The sequence below is a fragment of the Sebastes fasciatus genome, chromosome 12, assembly GCF_043250625.1.
Source record: "Sebastes fasciatus isolate fSebFas1 chromosome 12, fSebFas1.pri, whole genome shotgun sequence".
In the NCBI taxonomy this organism is placed as follows: Eukaryota; Metazoa; Chordata; class Actinopteri; order Perciformes; family Sebastidae; genus Sebastes; species Sebastes fasciatus.
Window position 1 is genome coordinate 497005 of NC_133806.1, and position 21679 is coordinate 518683.

The window sequence follows — 21679 nt, forward strand, 5'->3', positions numbered from 1 at the left end:
ATTATTTACCGGATTATCTGACCGTGTTCGTTGTGACCGTGTTCGTTGTGACCGTGTTCGTTGATACCGTGTTCGTTGTGACCGTGTTCGTTGTGACCGTGTTCGTTGATACCGTGTTCGTTGATACCGTGTTCGTTGTGACCGTGTTCGTTGTGACCGTGTTCGTTGATACCGTGTTCGTTGATACCGTGTTCGTTGTGACCGTGTTCGTTGATACCGTGTTCGTTGATACCGTGTTCGTTGTGACCGTGTTCGTTGTGACCGTGTTCGTTGATACCGTGTTCGTTGTGACCGTGTTCGTTGTGACCGTGTTCGTTGTGACCGTGTTCGTTGATACCGTGTTCGTTGTGACCGTGTTCGTTGTGACCGTGTTCGTTGTGACCGTGTTCGTTGTGACCGTGTTCATTGTGACCGTGTTCATTGTGCAGATGATCGTCCTGCAGTCGCTGCATAAATACCAGCCGCGGCTGCACATCGTGGAGGTGACGGAGGACGGACTGGAGGACATCAGCATCAGCAGCGACCTGAAGACACACAGCTTCACCTTCCCAGAGAACCAGTTCATAGCTGTGACCGCCTACCAGAACACTGATGTAACAATTATCATTATTAGGGCCCGAGCACCGACAACGTCGGGTCCGAGGACCTATTGTTTTTCAAATGATTATTATTATTATATTATCTCTTTGGACGAAAATACAAGGTGCTTGGACTACTCCAAAATGCGTGTACTTTGGCACACGCATCAGACGTGCGTGAAATAGATGTTTGGTATGTGATTTGTGTTTGGGTGTAGAAATTTGGCTCGCTAGCGCCCCCTATTGAGGAGCCCCGGCGACACGTTTCACCTAGATTTATGAAATTTGGTAGGTATATGTACCATGATGAGACGTAAAAAAAAACCTCTTGGAGGTATACCGTAAACCCAACCGGAAGTCGGCCATATTGGATTTTATGGCGTTTTTTTTACCATATCCAGGCGCTGTACTTTAACGAATTCCTCCTAGCGATTTAACCCGATCAACTTCAAATTTGGTCAGTAGTATCTTAAGACCTTTGGGATGAAAAGTTATCCAAAGATCAAAAAGTTATCGAACTATGTTGCCGTGGCGTGGCGGCGAAAAAGCGCCTTTCGCCAAGAAACAGGAAGTTGTTGTAACTTTGTCGTACATTAACCTATATGCTCCAAATTTCTCATGCCTGATAAAGGTCCCTGTCTGACGACACCCACGTGGACATTTTGACTCGCAGTCATAGCGCCACCTAGTGGTAACAAGAAATATCATGTTTTACACGTTGATGTACTCTGCCTCAGAAATTAATCACATCTACCTCAAACTTGGTCAGTAGTATCTTAAGACCTTTGTGATGAAAAGTTATCAAAAGATCAAAAAGTTATCGAACCATGTTGCCGTGGCGTGGCGGCGAAAAAGCTTCTTCGCCAAAAAACAGGAAGTTGTTGTAACTTTGTCGTACATTAACCCATCTGCTCCAAATTTGGTCAGAAAAGCCTTAAGACCTCGATGATGCTTCCTTTTGAAAATCGGAAGTTTCCATCGAACGGCAGCGCCGTGGTGGCATGGCGAATTTTGATGAGTCGCCACGACACAGGAGGCTGTTGTTACTTGACTTTACATAGTCCGATCTGCCCCAAATTTCACAAGCTGGATAATAGTCCAGGCCTGAAGACATATATGTGCCATTATGAGTGAAAGTCATAGCGCCCCCTACAGAAAACAGGAAATGGTTGTATACTGCAACCAACCCTCATAGAAGTGCCTTTAAAGGACGCCCCACATGTTCTCAACAGGTCATATCCAGCGCCACACGCTCCAGGCAGAAAATAAACTCTAAATGCACGACAGCGGGTATCCCAACGTGCGCGTTCCCCCGACGTGCGCGCGGGGGCGAGGGCCCGATCATCGCTGCTCGCAGCTTTAATTATTATTATAATTATTATTAATATTATTATTATTGTTATTATTATTATTATTATTATTATTATTATTATACAGACTAACCTGCTTTATAAGTGTTGAATCTTGTTTTAATCCATTTGCATTTCTATTGATTGAAACTCATTAAATGAACATGACAAACAGTTTCTAATGTTAATAATCTATCTATAATTTCCTTGTATAGTTTGACATGCATATAGTTAGGAGGCATATAACTGCATGATGCTTCTTTATATCTGTTCTCTCTTTATCTTCACATATATATATATATATATATATATATATATATATATGTATGTATGGAGCTTATTCTTCCATTTTGCTTTGTTTTAGATTACGCAGCTGAAAATTGATCACAACCCTTTTGCCAAAGGATTCAGAGATAATTATGATTCGTGAGTATTTTTACTTAATTATATTTCTCATAACCTGAGTATAAATATCAACAGGAAAACATCATATGACATGTTTTATTGTGTTTTAACTGTGTGACTGTGTTGTAATGAGTTTTTTAAATTGATCAGATGTGTTGTTTCATGTGTGCCAACGTGATTTCTCTCACCCAGACACTGCCCCTCCTTGACCTCAAGTTCATACCTCCATGTATTTTCCAGGATGTACACAGCTGGAGAGAACGAGCGCCTCACACCGTCTCCCAGCGACTCCCCCCGCGGTGTCCACCAGATCGTCCCCGGAGCCCGCTACACCATGCAGCCGCTCTTCCAGGACCAGTTCGTCAACAACCTCCCCCAGAACCGCTTTTATAACAGTGAGAGAGCGGTGCCGCAGACAAACGGCCTCCTCTCACCTCAGACAGAAGACGGAGCTTCACAGAGGTGGTTTGTGGCCTCCATGCAGCAGGGGGGGAACGGCACCGGCACCGGCAACAAACTGGACCTGACCCCCTACGAGGGGGACTACTCCGGCTCCCTGCTTCCTTACGGCATCAAGTCCTTGTCCATGCAGACGTCCCACGCTCTCAGCTACTACCCAGACTCTCCTTTCACCACCATGTCTGCAGGCTGGGGGTCCAGAGCAGCATACCAGAGGAAGGTTTCTCCCAGCCTGCCTTGGTCTCCCAGGCCCAGTCCCACCACTGCTTTCCCAGAAGACTCAAACAAAGTGAAAGCACAGATAGAAGAGGAGGTGAACGGTAGCGGAAGCCTGATCTCCTCCTGGACAGACACGCAGCCGTCAGCTCTGTCCTTAGACAAGGCTGAGTCTTATTCCACGGCCTGCAAACGAAGGCGTTTGTCTCTCGGCGGTGCCGGCGCAGAGGACTCACCCTCTGACATCAAGTGTGAGGACTTGGCCTCTGCTGCCATCAACAGTAGCTCCTACAGTAAAGAAGCCTCCTCATCCAAAGGCATGGCAGCTTACTACTCCTTCTACACAAACCCTTGAATGCTTTCACATATTTCCTCTCTCATTTCTTCATCTGCCACCACCAATACGAAATACTAGTTTGCTTTTTGTGTTCCGTGCACACCCAGAGTTTGTCTCGGTGGTGATAAATGTGGTGATCAAATGTTTCCCTTCTGTGGCGACAGGAAATATCAAAGACACAAATAATAATCAAACACAGTGACGTCTAAAGTCTAGGGTCTAAAGTCTAAAGTGGCGTGTGAGGCACAATAAGCATCAGCATCCGGAGTTGTTGTTGCCTAATTCCATCCATAGATTTATACATTTATGTAACTCTGTATTTGAAATTTGAAAAGTGCCAAAGCATTTGTTAAGTTCCCCCAGTTAGTTTTTAAATCGTGTTCTGTGTGTTTCATTGTGCAAACATGACTGTATCTGCCTTTACACTGAGGTTATGTGTTTACAGATTATTTATTGAAAGATATGAAATGTGTGCACTCATAAATGTGACGATAATGTGCTGTATATACCTTCATTGCAATGTTCAGATATTTGATAATAAAAAGGCATATTATGTGTTTTATTGAGTATATGAGTGGTTATTACAAGTTAAGATGTCCCTGATTAAATACAGCAACCTTTACATATGGTGGTTTTAATGGGTGCATTTAATAAAAGCATTTGTTTGATATATGAATGCACCAGTTAAAGATCACATTGGTTGGCTCTTATATTCTTGGACTGGTTCCTTCCTATCTGTGTACATGTGCACAAACCAAACTCAATAAGGTCTGCACTCTCACACTATTCTACAGATGTTGGTCCCCGTGGTGAGAGGTTAGAGGTTAGAACAGGACGAGGCAAATAACCTTTTAAATACGCTGCTCCTTCTTCCTGGAATAAAGAACAGACGGAGCTGAGATAGTCGGACCTGATTACTACTGTAATGGGGGAGCAGGGGGGTTAAGTCTATTCTAACAGATCAAGAAGGTGTTCCTCTAGCTGGATGGGATTGTTCGTGAAGCTCTCACTAAATTCAGATTGACGTGTTTTATGCGTTACAGCTGTTTTAGTGTTACGTACAGACGGGATGTGATGCTCGTTCACTCGTTCACTCGTTCACTCGGTGTGTGTCTTTTTATTACTGTAACAGTGTCTGTGCTGCCTTCTTGGCCAGGTTGCTCTTAGAAAAGAGATGTTCATCTCAATGAGTTGTAACCTGGTTAAATACAGGATACAATACAATACAATATAAATACAATACAATACAATGCAATACAATATAAATACAATACAATACAATACAATACAATGCAATACAATATAAATACAATACAATGCAATACAATATAAATACAATACAATATAAATACAATACAATGCAATACAATATAAATACAATACAATACAATACAATGCAATACAATATAAATACAATACAATACAATACAAATACAATACAATATAAATACAATACAATGCAATACAATATAAATACAATACAATACAATACAATGCAATGCAATGCAATACAATATAAATACAATACAATACAATACAATGCAATACAATATAAATACAATACAAATACAATACAATACAATACAATACAATGCAATACAATATAAATACAATACAATGCAATACAATATAAATACAATACAATACAATACAATGCAATGCAATGCAATACAATATAAATACAATACAATACAATACAATGCAATACAATATAAATACAATACAATGCAATACAATATAAATACAATACAATACAATACAATACAATGCAATACAATATAAATACAATACAAATACAATACAATACAATACAATACAATGCAATACAATATAAATACAATACAATACAATACAATACAACACAATACAACTTTATTGTCCACCAGGGTGGAAATCTGTCTTCGGCTCACCAAACACAGAAAACAGACATTAAAAACCAGACAGCAGTTAGTAAAACACAGACACATAGACAGTTTATAGACAGGTTATAGACGGGTTATAGACAGGTTATAGACGGGTTATAGAGAGCTTATAGACGGGTTATAGACAGGTTATAGACGGGTTATAGAGAGCTTATAGACGGGTTATAGACAGGTTATAGACGGGTTATAGAGAGCTTATAGACGGGTTATAGACAGGTTATAGACAGGTTATAGACGGGTTATAGACAGGTTATAGACAGGTTATAGACGGGTTATAGACAGGTTATAGACAGGTTATAGACGGGTTATAGATGGGTTATAGACAGGTTATAGACAGGTTATAGACAGGTTATAGACGGGTTATAGAGAGCTTATAGACGGGTTATAGACAGGTTATAGACAGGTTATAGACGGGTTATAGAGAGCTTATAGACGGGTTATAGACAGGTTATAGACAGGTTATAGACGGGTTATAGATGGGTTATAGACAGGTTATAGACAGGTTATAGACAGGTTATAGACGGGTTATAGATGGGTTATAGACAGGTTATAGACAGGTTATAGACAGGTTATAGACGGGTTATAGAGAGCTTATAGACGGGTTATAGACAGGTTATAGACAGGTTATAGACAGGTTATAGACGGGTTATAGACAGGTTATAGACGGGTTATAGAGAGCTTATAGACGGGTTATAGACAGGTTATAGACAGGTTATGTTACACATTAAAACAGTTCATGTCAGTGTCTGTGGCTCAGATCTGCTCAGGCACATTGTTGAGTTTAGAATATTGACGGCACTAGTTGGGTTGAGGGACTTTTTAAACACATTGTTAGTGTCCAGAGGGGCTCTATAGCGCCTCCCAGCTGGCTGCACAGAGGATGGGAGCTCTCTGCCAGGGTTAGGGTTAGGGTTAGGGGTTAGGGTTAGGGTTAGGGTTAGGGTTAGGGGTTAGGGTTAGGGTTTAGGGTTAGGGTTAGGGTTGGGGGATACTCCTCGCTTTCTTCCTCGTCCTTTCTGTAAAGAGTTGAGTCAAGGACTTTTGGGGTTTACCAACTATTGAACCTGCCGTTGACACGGTCCAAGACAGTTTATTCTTCTATCTACAGCTCAGGTGACCGAACCAGGCAGGAAGGTGAAAGGTTAAAACACTCTCAACAATGGTTTTGTACAGTAATTCTAAAATCTGCTGGCTGACACTGAGGCCACTGAGTTTCCTTAGAAGATGGAGTTGCTGTGAGCATCTCTTGAAGATATACTGTATTTTCAGAGGAGCTCACCTGGGAGTCCAGAACGGTACCGAGGTATTGAAAGTTTCAACACGTTGACCATCAGGTGAAACTGGCTGGATGTATATGAGGTTTGTCTGTAATTCTTCACGAGGTTATGTTTGATATTAAAATACAGTTTAATTGGTTCATTGCACATATAGAGTCAGCACAGTCACAGGAGTGTGAAGGAGGGTAAAACCACTTACATCAGCTGACCCACCTCTGTTTTAATGTGAAGCCTACAACAAGTTAAAACCCATTCAGTCATATGAAGACTGGACTGTTCAAAGGATAACAAGCACAACTTCACACCCATCTGGTGTCCAACAGCACGGTTTGTTTCTGTGGACTCTGTCTCACTCTAGTGGCGTCTTACTGAACCCACAGTTAATAAAGAAATCACAGCAGCCTGTTGACTTCAGACGGACACTGACTGCATCTGACACCACATTTAATCAGACAACATTTCTATTCTATCTCCTACACAGCGTGTATGTGTGTTACAGCGTGTGAGTGTGTGTGAGTGTGTGTGCGTGTGTTACAGTGTGTGTGTGTGTGTGTGTGTTACAGTGTGTGTGTGTGTGTTACAGTGTGTGTGTGTGTGTGTGTGTGTGTTTGTGTGTTTCTCTGAGGAAAATGAAACTTCTTCTTTCTCCGCCTGTTTTGGGGGTTTGTGCTTCAACCTGGCAACCCGAGCTCTAACCTGGCAACCCAACAGCAGAGTGCTCGGAGAGTTCAACAGAACAACATTATTATTGTGATCTCTTAAAGCTCTCTGAGGACAACAGCTGGTTCCTCCAGAGAGAGAGGAGAGCAGCTCCAGAGAGAGGAGAGAGGAGCAGCTCCAGAGAGACATGAACCAGCTGTGAGTCTGAATACTGAATATACTGATGTGAGTTCCTCTGTTTACTCTGAGACTGAAACTCAGCTAGCAGCTAACAGCTAACATCCAGCAGCTAACATCCAGCAGCTAGCAGCTAGCAGCTAACATCCAGCAGCTAACATCCAGCAGCTAGCAGCTAGCAGCTAACATCCAGCAGCTAACATCCAGCAGCTAACAGCTAGCAGCTAACAGCTAACATCCAGCAGCTAACAGCTAGCAGCTAACAGCTAACATCCAGCAGCTAGCAGCTAACAGCTAACATCCAGCAGCTAACATCCAGCAGCTAGCAGCTAACAGCTAACATCCAGCAGCTAGCAGCTAACAGCTAACATCCAGCAGCTAGCAGCTAACAGCTAGCAGCTAACAGCTAACATCCAGCAGCTAGCAGCTAACAGTTAGCAGCTAACAGCTAACATCCAGCAGCTAGCAGCTAACAGCTAACATCCAGCAGCTAGCAGCTAACAGCTAACAGCTAGCAGCTAACAGCTAACATCCAGCAGCTAGCAGCTAACAGCTAACATCCAGCAGCTAGCAGCTAACAGCTAACAGCTAACATCCAGCAGCTAGCAGCTAACAGCTAACATCCAGCAGCTAGCAGCTAACATCCAGCAGCTAACAGCTAGCAGCTAACATCCAGCAGCTAGCAGCTAACAGCTAACATCCAGCAGCTAACATCCAGCAGCTAGCAGCTAACAGCTAACATCCAGCAGCTAGCAGCTAACAGCTAGCAGCTAACAGCTAACATCCAGCAGCTAGCAGCTAACAGCTAACAGCTAGCAGCTAACAGCTAACAGCTAACATCCAGCAGCTAACAGCTAGCAGCTAACATCCAGCCGCTAGCAGCTAACATCCAGCAGCTAACATCTAGCAGCTAGCAGTTAACATCCAGCAGCTAGCAGCTAACAGCTAACATCCAGCAGCTAGCAGCTAACAGCTAGCAGCTAACAGCTAACATCCAGCAGCTAACAGCTAACAGCTAACATCCAGCAGCTAACAGCTAACAGCTAACATCCAGCAGCTAGCAGCTAACATCCAGCAGCTAGCAGCTAACAGCTAACATCCAGCAGCTAACAGCTAACATCCAGCAGCTAGCAGCTAACATCTAGCAGCTAACATCCAGCAGCTAGCAGCTAACAGCTAACATCCAGCAGCTAGCAGCTAACAGCTAACATCCAGCAGCTAACAGCTAGCAGCTAACATCCAGCAGCTAACAGCTAACAGCTAACATCCAGCAGCTAGCAGCTAACAGCTAGCAGCTAACAGCTAACATCCAGCAGCTAACAGCTAACAGCTAACATCCAGCAGCTAACAGCTAACATCTAACATCCAGCAGCTAGCAGCTAACAGCTAACATCCAGCAGCTAGCAGCTAACAGCTAACATCCAGCAGCTAGCAGCTAACATCCAGCAGCTAGCAGCTAACAGCTAACAGCTAACATCCAGCAGCTAACAGCTAACATCCAGCAGCTAACAGCTAACAGCTAACATCCAGCAGCTAACAGCTAACATCTAACATCCAGCAGCTAGCAGCTAACAGCTAACATCCAGCAGCTAGCAGCTAACAGCTAACATCCAGCAGCTAGCAGCTAACATCCAGCAGCTAGCAGCTAACAGCTAACAGCTAACATCCAGCAGCTAACATCCAGCAGCTAGCAGCTAACATCCAGCAGCTAGCAGCTAACAGCTAACAGCTAACATCCAGCAGCTAACATCCAGCAGCTAGCAGCTAACAGCTAACATCCAGCAGCTAGCAGCTAGCAGCTAACATCCAGCAGCTAACAGCTAACATCCAGCAGCTAGCAGCTAACAGCTAACATCCAGCAGCTAGCAGCTAACAGCTAACATCCAGCAGCTAGCAGCTAACAGCTAACATCCAGCAGCTAGCAGCTAACAGCTAACATCCAGCAGCTAACATCCAGCAGCTAGCAGCTAACAGCTAACATCCAGCAGCTAACATCCAGCAGCTAACAGCTAACAGCTAACATCCAGCAGCTAACATCCAGCAGCTAACAGCTAACATCCAGCAGCTAACAGCTAGCAGCTAACAGCTAACATCCAACAGCTAACAGATAACAGGGAGCTGCTAGTAGATAGCTGTTAGCTGTTAGCTGTTAGCAGCTAGTAGTTAGCTGTTATGATGTGTGAGGTTCTCTAACTCAAAGATCAGGTGTTTCCAGGTGTTCAGTCAGGTGTGACCTGGTGAGTCTGTCTGTCCTCTCAGAGCTGATGTTTGATGGTTGATGGTTGATGGTTGATGGCTGATGCTTGATGTTTGATGGTTGATGGATGATGGCTGATGGTTGATGTTTGATGGCTGATGGTTGATGTTTGATGGCTGATGTTTGATGGTTGATGTTTGATGGCTGATGGTTGATGTTTGATGGCTGATGTTTGATGGTTGATGTTTGATGGCTGATGGTTGATGTTTGATGGCTGATGGTTGATGTTTGATGGCTGATGGTTGATGGTTGATGGCTGATGTTTGATGGCTGATGTTTGATGGTTGATGTTTGATGGCTGATGTTTGATGGTTGATGGCTGATGGCTGATGTTTGATGGTTGATGTTTGATGGCTGATGGCTGATGGTTGATGTTTGATGGTTGATGTTTGATGTTTGATGGTTGATGTTTGATGGCTGATGGCTGATGGTTGATGGTTGATGGTTGATGTTTGATGGTTGATGGTTGATGTTTGATGTTTGATGGCTGATGGCTGATGGTTGATGTTTGATGGCTGATGGTTGATGTTTGATGGTTGATGTTTGATGTTTGATGGCTGATGGTTGATGTTTGATGGCTGATGGTTGATGTTTGATGGCTGATGGTTGATGTTTGATGGTTGATGTTTGATGTTTGATGGCTGATGGTTGATGGCTGATGGTTGATGTTTGATGGCTGATGGTTGATGTTTGATGGTTGATGTTTGATGGTTGATGTTTGATGGTTGATGTTTGATGGCTGATGTTTGATGGTTGATGTTTGATGGTTGATGGCAGATGGCTGATGGTTGATGTTTGATGGCTGATGGTTGATGGTTGATGGCAGATGGCTGATGGTTGATGGTTGATGGCTGATGGCTGATGTTTGATGGCTGATGGTTGATGGTTGATGGCTGATGGCTGATGTTTGATGGCTGATGGTTGATGGCTGATGGCTGATGTTTGATGGTTGATGGCTGATGGCTGATGTTTGATGGCTGATGGCTGATGGCTGATGGCTGATGGTTGATGTTTGATGGCTGATGGTTGATGGCTGATGGCTGATGTTTGATGTTTGATGGCTGATGGTTGATGGTTGATGGCTGATGGCTGATGGTTGATGGCTGATGGCTGATGGCTGATGTTTGATGGTTGATGGCTGATGGCTGATGGCTGATGGCTGATGTTTGATGGCTGATGGCTGATGTTTGATGGCTGATGGTTGATGGCTGATGGCTGATGGCTGATGTTTGATGTTTGATGGCTGATGGCTGATGGCTGATGTTTGATGGCTGATGGCTGATGTTTGATGGCTGATGGCTGATGGCTGATGGCTGATGGCTGATGTTTGATGGCTGATGGCTGATGTTTGATGGCTGATGGCTGATGGCTGATGTTTGATGTTTGATGGCTGATGGCTGATGTTTGATGGCTGATGGCTGATGGCTGATGGCTGATGGCTGATGGCTGATGGTTGATGTTTGATGGTTGATGGTTGATGTTTGATGGTTGATGGTTGATGGTTGATGTTTGATGGCTGATGGTTGATGTTTGATGGCTGATGGTTGATGGTTGATGGCTGATGGCTGATGGCTGATGGCTGATGGCTGATGTTTGATGGTTGATGGTTGATGTTTGATGGTTGATGGTTGATGGTTGATGTTTGATGGCTGATGGCTGATGTTTGATGGCTGATGGTTGATGGCAGATGGCAGATGGCTGATGGCTGATGTTTGATGGCTGATGGCTGATGGCTGATGGTTGATGGTTGATGTTTGATGGTTGATGTTTGATGGTTGATGGCTGATGGCTGATGTTTGATGGTTGATGGTTGATGTTTGATGGTTGATGTTTGATGGCTGATGGCTGATGGCTGATGTTTGATGGTTGATGTTTGATGGTTGATGTTTGATGGTTGATGGCTGATGTTTGATGGCTGATGGCTGATGGTTGATGGCTGATGGCTGATGGTTGATGTTTGATGGCTGATGGTTGATGTTTGATGGCTGATGGCTGATGGTTGATGGTTGATGGCAGATGGCTGATGGCTGATGGCTGATGGCTGATGGTTGATGGCAGATGGCAGATGGCTGATGGCTGATGGTTGATGGTTGATGTTTGATGGCTGATGTTTGATGGTTGATGGCTGATGGTTGATGTTTGATGGTTGATGGTTGATGTTTGATGGTTGATGGCTGATGGTTGATGGCTGATGGTTGATGTTTGATGGTTGATGGTTGATGTTTGATGGTTGATGGCTGATGGTTGATGTTTGATGGCTGATGGCTGATGGTTGATGGTTGATGTTTGATGGTTGATGTTTGATGGTTGATGGTTGATGGCTGATGTTTGATGGCTGATGGTTGATGGCTGATGGTTGATGTTTGATGGTTGATGGTTGATGTTTGATGGTTGATGGCTGATGGTTGATGTTTGATGGCTGATGGCTGATGGTTGATGGTTGATGTTTGATGGTTGATGTTTGATGGTTGATGGTTGATGGCTGATGTTTGATGGCTGATGGCTGATGGCTGATGGCTGATGTTTGATGTTTGATGGATGATGGTTGATGGCTGATGTTTGATGGCTGATGGCTGATGGCAGATGGCTGATGGCTGATGGTTGATGTTTGATGGTTGATGGTTGATGGTTGATGTTTGATGTTTGATGGTTGATGGTTGATGGCTGATGTTTGATGGTTGATGGTTGATGGCTGATGTTTGATGGCTGATGGCTGATGTTTGATGGTTGATGGCTGATGGCTGATGGTTGATGGCTGATGGCTGATGGCTGATGGCTGATGGCTGATGGCTGATGGCTGATGGCTGATGTTTGATGGCTGATGTTTGATGGTTGATGGCTGATGGGTGATGTTTGATGGCTGATGGCTGATGGCTGATGGTTGATGGCAGATGGCTGATGGTTGATGGTTGATGGCTGATGGCTGATGGCTGATGGCTGATGGTTGATGGTTGATGGCTGATGTTTGATGGTTGATGGTTGATGGCTGATGGCTGATGTTTGATGGCTGATGTTTGATGGCTGATGGTTGATGGCTGATGTTTGATGGTTGATGGCTGATGTTTGATGGCTGATGGTTGATGGCTGATGGTTGATGGTTGATGGTTGATGGCTGATGGCTGATGTTTGATGGCTGATGTTTGATGGCTGATGGCTGATGGCTGATGGCTGATGTTTGATGGTTGATGGTTGATGGCTGATGGCTGATGTTTGATGGCTGATGTTTGATGGCTGATGGTTGATGGCTGATGTTTGATGGCTGATGGCTGATGTTTGATGGCTGATGGTTGATGGCTGATGTTTGACGGATTTAATGATGAAGGCAACTAAAAGTTCAAGTTGAAGTTTAGTTTATTGATCACATACACATTGAGATGGCAGTGAGATTCTCTGTTCCTGTTTGTTACTCTCTCATCCTTGTATAATAGACAATCGATCGATCTCTCAATCAATTGAATAACAATAATGAATTAAATACAATCATCTTATAAACATATAAATATAACAGCAACAATAGCAAATTGTTCGATAAATATGAGACAATTATAAAATAAAAAATAACAAAGAATATACACAGAGAATGTACACACCCACCCGCACACCCGTAAGTGTGTGGTGCAATAAGTGCAGTGTAACCAAGGGTGAGGAGGTGGTTACGAATGGATGAATGGATAGAGACAGAGACAGAGACGGAGACAGGGCTGTAGTGGGTCAGGGTCAGTTGTGAGACTCAGCTCAGCATCCGGATGGCCTGGGGATAGAAGCTGTTTCTGAGGCGGTTGGTTTTAGCTCTGATGCTGATGTAGCCAGGCTTCCTCTTGGACTGCTTCCTGATGAAGAGGCCATGGCTCGGGTGACTAGGATCAGCAATGATCTTGTTTGCCTTGGTTACACATCTCTTGGTGTATATGTCCTCCAAGTTAGGCAGCACACCACCTGTGAGCCGCTGGGCCGACCGCACCACTCTCTGAAGCCGCCGTCGATCCTGCTCGGAGCGTTTGCCATACCAGGTGATGATGCAGCCGGTCATGATGCTCTCAATAGTGCACCTGTAGAAGTTCCTCAGTACAGGTGAGGACATACCGAATTTCTTCAGCCTTCTTAGGTTGTAAAGGGCTGTGCAGTCGCTGGTGTAGATGGAATATAAGAGTGGGCTGAGCACACAACCCTGGGGGGCACCTGTGTTGAGGGACATGTATGATGAGATGTTGTTGCCCACCTTTACTGCCTGAGGTCTCCCCGTCAGGAAGTCCAGAACCCAACTGCAGAGGGAGATGTTCACACCTAAGGCCACCAACTTGGAGATGAGAATGGAGGGCACTATTGTATTGAAGGCTGAGCTGTAGTCTATAAACAACATTCTCACATAGTTGCTCTCTTTCGCCTCCAGGTGGGTCAGTGCCTTGTGCATGGCCATGGTGATTGCGTCGTCCGTGGACCTGTTGGTGCAGTACGCAAATTGCAGGGGGTCTATTTTTTGGAAGGGTGGAGCAGATGTGGAGCAGATGTGTTCTTTGATCGCCCTCTCAAAACACTTCATAATGATCGGCATTAGTGCCACAGGTCTCTAGTCGTTGAGGCATGTGACTTTGGCCTTTTTGGGGACAGGGATGATGGTGGATGTCTTAAGGCATGTTGGAACGACAGCCTGTGTGAGGGAAACATTGAAGATGTCCGTTAGCACAGGGGCTAGCTGGTGAGCACAAGCCTTGAGGACACGCCCCGATATCCCATCTAGTCCAGCTGCTTTTCGAGTGTCCACCCTCCTTAAACCTTTGTTTACTTGCTGTAATGTTCAAAAAACCCTTTATTCTTCTCATACTGCAGCCTGAGTCTGCCTGCCTCAGAGCCTAATTCAGCCTCTGTCTGAAAACCACTGATTCACAGCCTGTCTCCTCCCACTCTGCTCTGATTGGTCAGCGTTTTCTGTCAATCAAACGTCCTCAACAACACAACGTCACACTCCCCGCCCCCCTCACAGTCTGAGAGCAGGGAGAGAGAAGCAGAAGAGTAAAATAAACTACTTTAAAGTTCATAAACCAGAAACTTCACCCAGCGCACGTTACCGGAGGAATCTGATCAGAAATCGGCGACACATGATGAACATCTGCGGTCCAGATTCCAGGTTTTCCTGACGGTTTCTCTCAGGTAAATAATGCTGTTTATATCTCTGTTAGTTAGCTCAGTGTTTACCTCATGCATCAACTCTGTAAACCGTAAACATACACTCTGTTTTACGTCTGTCTTTACAGATCCATCTGTGAGAAATGACCAACAGAATCATCCCAGAGGAGAGCAGACAGCTGAGAGCAGACGGCTGAGAGCAGACGGCTGAGAGCAGACGGCTGAGAGCAGACGGCTGAGAGCAGACGGCTGAGAGCAGACGGCTGAGAGCAGACAGCTGAGAGCAGACAGCTGAGAGCAGATAGCTGAGAGCAGACAGCTGAGAGCAGATAGCTGAGAGCAGACAGCTGAGAGCAGACAGCTGTGAGCAGATAGCTGTGAGCAGATGGGAGATACAGAGCTAACCCGGTAGCATGTAGCTACATGCTAACGGGTTAGCTACATGCTACCGCTATGACACGGTGTGTAAACACAGCGACCATCAGGGTGGAAAATAGAAGATGTGAAACAGTAGTCAGTTCATTATTTCTGCTAAAAGATAAATGTATGGAAGATCAGAGTAATGGTATATTATTTACAGTAGTAGCTGTCTCTGTGTTACCATGACTACAGACCACCGGAGCTTAGCTTACCATAGTTTACCAGAGCTGAAAGACGTTCTCCTGTACCATGTTAACATAACTAACTAACAGGTGAGATGATTACAAATGCTGTGAATAATTAATATTGTCATCTGTCTACTCAAATAAAGTTTGACTGTGAAACAGAAATGTGTTGTGTTGCTTACAAGTCACTATTTACTACCTGTACTCTGCTACATGCATGACATCAAATATATATAATATATAAATATCATCTGTTTAAACAGTGTAATTACATAAAGCCTTTGTGAAAGAACATGTTATATTTAGATGATGGGAGTACATGAAGCCTGTTCTGCTGGTTCTTGCAGACTAACTGTAGGAGCTACTTTGCTCAAGTTAGGTTGAGGAGGAGAGACAGTGACGCGCTGTGGGCCGGGGTCAGCTACTGAAGGTTCTCTCTGGTTCGACCAGGAAACCCTCACGTGGCTTGCATTTCTCTAACGACGTCAGAAGAGAAGGAAAAGCTGCGCAGCATTTTTCTACACCCATTTCCGGACAAACGGAGCAGGAGAAAAAGAGAGAGGATGGTCTGTTATGATACTATGGTGGCCTGTAGACACACTGGGGACAGATATTGATGTTTAAAAGACATGGAAAAGTGCATTTTGCATAATAGGTGACCTTTAAATTCTTGAAGAAAACTTGTTTTCTGGCGAACGAAGAATCTGAAAACGGGAGTAAATGTTTGATGAATTATAGTAAATGGAGGCCAGGATTAACAACAGCAAAACTATATTAAAACATCCGTTTACAAACTGGCACAACTCGTGCAGTATATCTGGTTATAGACTCGTATAAGTCTCGTTTATCCAGTCGTTTGTTCAGAACTTCCCAAACACATGACACATGCGTTTCTTCACCAAAATCTTGCACCTTAAAACACTTACGCAACTACCGTCGCATGCTTGCGCAGGCGCACTGCGAGTCACGTGCGTGATATATAATATAAATGTTCATTTTAAGGGTGAAATAGTTTTTTATTAATGTTGAATGTACGGGTCATATTGCATGACTGGAGACAATGTCCTGACCTAATAATGACAATGGAAACACATCTAAATAAATATACAGTATTTAGTTATTTAGGTTGGCTGACTTAAAGCTGCAGTGGGTTGAATTATAGGGTTATATATATATATATATATATACACTCACCGGCCACTTTATTAGGTACACCTTGCTAGTACCGGGTGGTCTTCTGCTGCTGTAGCCCATCTGCTTCAAGGTTGGACGTGTTGTGCGTTCAGAGATGGTATTCATGCCTCGGTGTCCTCTAATGTCCTCCAGTGTCCTGTCGTGTCCTCCAGTGTCCTGTCGTGTCCTCCTGTGTCCTCTGTGTCCTTCGGTGCTCCTAATTTTGGCATCTTTAAGATGTCACAGACCGGAGGAAAACAACCAATCAGAGCCGAGCTGGAGCCTTCCGTCTCTGAGCAGCTGTCAATCACTCACCAACTCTGATCAATCGGTCAAACTAGGCAGCGCTGATCAGATATGGATCAATACTCTGTTACTGTAATGCCTAGTCTGTCCTCAGATGTTCTCAGAATCATCTTGTAGTGCACGGTTTAGCTGAAACATGAGAAAGTTTGTGACCCTGCAGCCACGTTGAGATCAGTTGAGGAAACACCAAGCAGCGCCCAGCAGCCGGATGTGTTGTCTTGCTGACTGTGTGTAGTTTGAGCTGATATCGTGTTGAGATTAGACCACTGAGTCTGCTTCATCCACAGAAGATAATCATTGTCCTGCAAATGGAATGTGGATATTCACTTATCACTTCCTTTGTGATTGTTGCTGACCTATGGGGGGTCAAGCATACGGTGTGCATCCTTTAAATGTTCTCAGGAAGTATTTGTTCCTTCTATTGTGTACAGACGTTGCCTACACCCAGGTATTACTGTGCAGAAGGATCTGCATGGTGGTTAGTGTTAGTATCATGAGGTAGAATAGATTGTGCTAGAGGAGGTGATGTGTTCTGTTGATTTGTGCTGCAGCTCACCAGAAATGCATAAAAAGCATCCCATTGCCCAAACAGTCCTGACCATATGGTGCTCAGGTGGAAGCGAGATGCTGACTCGCTGCATGTTGTTCTTCAGTGGAGGATCTCTCGCTTCGCAGTGACTCCTGGCCTCTGTGGGACGGGCAGCGCTGGCACGGAGAAGCGGAAGCTCCTGGTGATGCCAGAGGAAGTCTTGTCCTTCTCTCTGTGTGAGCTGTGTTGGCACCATGTTTAGTTATTCAAAACAAAAAATAGAAAGAGAAACACGAGGAGGTGGTTTACGGTGCTGTGGTGATGCTGACACTGGGGCTGGTGGCAGAGCAGCCTGAGCAACCTTGGAGATGAGTCTTGTCCTTGTGATTCAGAGGCAGTGGAAGTGATTAATACTCACCGTCTTTTAGTCAACAAGGCCTCGTTGGACCCGGACGCAGCCGTAAAGGAATTAAACTCCTGCTTTTCTTCTTTTCTTTAGGACATTCAGTATGCTGGCCTGTTGGACCGGAACAGTTTGAAGACGACTAAAGAGGCTGCTGTGTCAGTCAGAGCTGAACCGACAGTAGGGGAAGAGATGGGGAACACGGCGACCAAGTTCCGTAAGGCTCTCATCAACGGGGATGAGATGCTGGCCTGCCAACTGTACGAGAGCAACCCGCAGTTCAAGGAGGCTCTGGATCCCAACTCTACATACGGAGAGTCCTACCAGCACAACACTCCACTGCACTACGCTGCCCGGCACGCCATGACACGCCTACTCAGGTCAGGATACGGTCCAGAGGAAACCAAGCCAGCAAACAGAGAACATGTACACGTTCAGAGATGTATATATTTCTGTAGTGACTGCTGTCAGTGAGGGGAAATGGATATCTAAGGGTTGATAGGTGGGACTAATATGTTGTGCTCTAGATTCTTTTATATGCTGGAGTTTAATTCATTACATTATTATTTGTATTTCTTATGTATCACCCGTTCAGATATCAAGTATCCTTCCAACACTTCTTTTTAGGCACTCTGTTGCTGATCAGCTGGTCCCATCTATTACTGTATTGCTGCATGTTTTTTCATGTTTTGTCTCTATACATCTCTGTCCCATCTGTCTCTCCACATAGCCATCTGTTAGCAGCTCTCAGGAATGCAGCATGCTGGGATGGAATAGGACGGGGCTCCAAGAGCTTCCCACCCCACCAGCTACCAACCTTGCATGTGTTTGTCTTTATCTCAGGCCCGATTGTTCCTCCACTAATAGGATGTTTGCTCATTCTTACCTGACTTTAAAAAAATACTTACGGGGTTTTAAAATGTCAGCAAAGTCAAGTAGAAGCAAAATCTATAGGACTGGATGGATGATGGCTCTGATTCTGATGGTTCTAGTTTCCACATGAAGCACCAACATTCTGAGATTCAAACTAATAAACTCATTTGGGTAAAAATTTACCTGAGGTGCAATTTATATTTCCACACTGCAGTGTGATTATCTAGATTGTATTTCTAATGTTGTGAAGTATACTACTTAAAATGCTCTAGAATAAACAGTCACACAAAACTCAAAGCATATACATTTGCTTTCCACCTTTTTTTGGTTTGTCAGAAGATGAAATGGTTTTCATGTTATTCACTATGTAGTAAAAACATGCTATGGAGCCACAAACAGGCTTACAAACCAACAATACAGGCTAATAACTGTAAACCCTAGTAGTTTGAAATCTAAAGTGAGCTAGGATGTGTTGGCTCGTTCCAGATATGAGCACACAAAGCCATTTCTGGGTCACTGAGCAAAAGTTTGAAATCAGCTGTCGTTCCTGTCTCTTGTCTTATTCTTTTAGGTCTTTCCTCCTGAGCAAAGACGGGAATCCTAACAAGCGTAACGTGCACAATGAGACGTCTCTGCACCTCCTCTGCATGGGGCCCCAGATCCTGACCTCAGAGGGGGCGCTGCAACCCCGGATCTCACGGCCATATGAAGACAAGCAGCGTCGGGCTGAATCTCTACAGATCGTCCTGGCGTGGACCGGAGCGAAGCTGGACCACGGAGAGTACGAGAGAGCCGACGTCAACGCCACCGACAACAAGAAGAACACCTGCCTGCACTACGCTGCTGCCTCAGGCATGATGACGTGTGTGGAGGTGAGATTCCAAAGTCCTGTGGATATTTTTCAGTATGGGCTAATGTAGAATATTCTCAAGTATGACATTTGAGTTATAGGTCAAAGGCTCCATAAATGGAAACGCACTAAGACGAGAGATCAACGGAGATAAAAAGGGCCAGAATAACCCTGAATGTTAACACACATTATTAAGTGTCTGCCCTTTTGTTCTATGAATATTTGTAAAATAATGGCTGATGTGTGACGTTGTGCTCACATCCATTAGATTTAGTTTTACCAAACCGCTCCCTCGGGAGGTTTTGGGAAGATGTTGTGCAGGACTTTATGAGTCTCTGGGGCCGGATGCATCACACACCAAAACCCACAGATTTGCATTAAGCTGTCGCTGTGTCTCAGTGTTTGCCTTTATAAAGGCCTGAGTTTAGTTTCCAAACCAATTTTGGTTCTATGATTCATAATTATGTAATTTTTGCACTGTTCATTTTCTTTTCTCCCAGAAAACCGTCCAGTAACATACACTCAGGTCTGGTGTGAAAGAGTCAGAGAAACCTACAGAGAACTTTGGAAAAGTTTAGCAAAAAGCAAAGTGGAAAAGAATGAGTTGGAAGATATATATATATATATATATATATATATATAAATATATAAATAAATTGAATTGAAGAAATGTCTGCGAAGCTGAAATTACATATTCGTACCTGACGGAACAAGTCATTACATTTTCTTAAAGTGGAACAGCCATTATGAAAAAACCTTTATTTAAAGTGTGATCCATGTACAGTTTGGGTCCTGAAACTGAAAGGTTGTAAGTAATAATCATGATCACAGTTGTAGATCAAAATAATAGGGATTAGCATTTCTGCCATAACTGTGTAGCCTGTTTCCCTCGACTCCTACCACAGAGTGACTGTTTCAGACTCCATCAGCCAGCGAGCCCTGCCTATAGTGTGTGCCCCGTTATTCAAAGCCCAAATGTCCCTCTCGTTTCCACTCGCTCAGCTCCTGGTGCAGAGAGAAGCGGACCTGTTTGCAGAGAACGAAGACCGCGAGACTCCATGTGACTGTGCAGAGAAGCAGCACCACAAGGAGCTGGCCCTGTGCCTGGAGTCGCAGATGGTCTTCTCTCTCGCCCCCGAGGCGGAGGGCATCGAGGCAGAGTACGCAGCCCTCGACCGGAGAGAGGTACACAATAACACACCAAAAGGGAGAGCCTGTCCTTATCCTCAGCTGGTGTCACTTACAACATTACATTATAGTCAGGGCCTGGTCCAACTGGTGAGCCATCTAATGATAATAATCTGTTTTATTGCTGCTTCTGATGAAGCAGCTCTTTAGAGTCAGCTCCCCTCCATACCTTAACCTAGTCTAACCTAGTTTAACCCACACAGCGCTCATAGAGTCTGTAGGGCTGTAGTCTCCTCTTAGAGCCTAGAGCCAGGCACTGTCTGTCTATAGGCCAGTGTTTTACAGTTCTGCTGGTCAGACCCCCCCCAACCTCACACTGCAGATGCTTTGGTTAGAGACACACACACACACACCAAACAGTCTGCCATAAGGCATGTGACTCCTATCACCATCACTCTGTTAGCTCATTGGGCCTGGCTTAGTCATGCGTCAGCAATTGTCTATATTTGCTTTTAATAATTCTCCTCCCCTTCGCCCCGTCCGTCTCTCTACTCCCTCCCTCCCTCATTCCTCCCCCTCATCACACCCTCTGTTGCTCCCTCTGCTCTTTCGTTACTTCTCTCTGCCAACCTGCCTTACTCTTTTTTCCCTTCATTTCCTCTTTGCTTATTCTCCTCCTCTCCTCCTCTCTTGTCTCCGTCCTGTCCTCTCCCATGTCCTCCTCTCCTCCTCTCTTGTCTCCGTCCTGTCCTCTCCCATGTCCTCCTCTCCACCTCTCTTGTCTCCGTCCTCTCCTCTCCCATGTCCTCCTCTCCTCCTCTCTTGTCTCCGTCCTGTCCTCTCCCATGTCCTCCTCTCCACCTCTCTTGTCTCCGTCCTGTCCTCTCCCATGTCCTCCTCTCCACCTCTCTTGTCTCCGTCCTGTCCTCTCCCATGTCCTCCTCTCCACCTCTCTTGTCTCCGTCCTGTCCTCTCCCATGTCCTCCTCTCCACCTCTCTTGTCTCCGTCCTGTCCTCTCCCATGTCCTCCTCTCCACCTCTCTTGTCTCCG

General features: G+C 44.7%; 2 protein-coding genes across 3 annotated transcripts in view; both read left to right on the forward strand.

Annotated features, from left to right (window-relative positions):
* The window catches only part of eomesb (eomesodermin homolog b), a 13387-nt gene extending 9476 nt beyond the window's left edge, over positions 1–3911 (forward strand). The window contains 3 exon segments of the mRNA XM_074652480.1: positions 429–593; positions 2292–2353; positions 2573–3911. Coding sequence (XP_074508581.1) covers positions 429–593; positions 2292–2353; positions 2573–3362 — 1017 coding nt within the window. The 3' untranslated portion in view covers positions 3363–3911.
* Positions 3912–7369: 3458 nt separating this feature from the next.
* Positions 7370–21679, forward strand: part of LOC141778300 (ankyrin repeat and IBR domain-containing protein 1-like) — a 66651-nt gene continuing 52341 nt past the window's right edge. Inside the window, exons 1-4 of one of the 2 annotated variants that reach the window (XM_074652483.1) lie at positions 7370–7401; positions 17874–18157; positions 19222–19522; positions 20503–20685. In XM_074652483.1, coding sequence (XP_074508584.1) covers positions 17970–18157; positions 19222–19522; positions 20503–20685 — 672 coding nt within the window. In that variant the 5' untranslated portion in view covers positions 7370–7401; positions 17874–17969. Of the gene's footprint in view, positions 7429–17873; positions 18158–19221; positions 19523–20502; positions 20686–21679 lie in introns of both variants that reach the window. The other variant, XM_074652482.1, reaches the window with a different exon arrangement.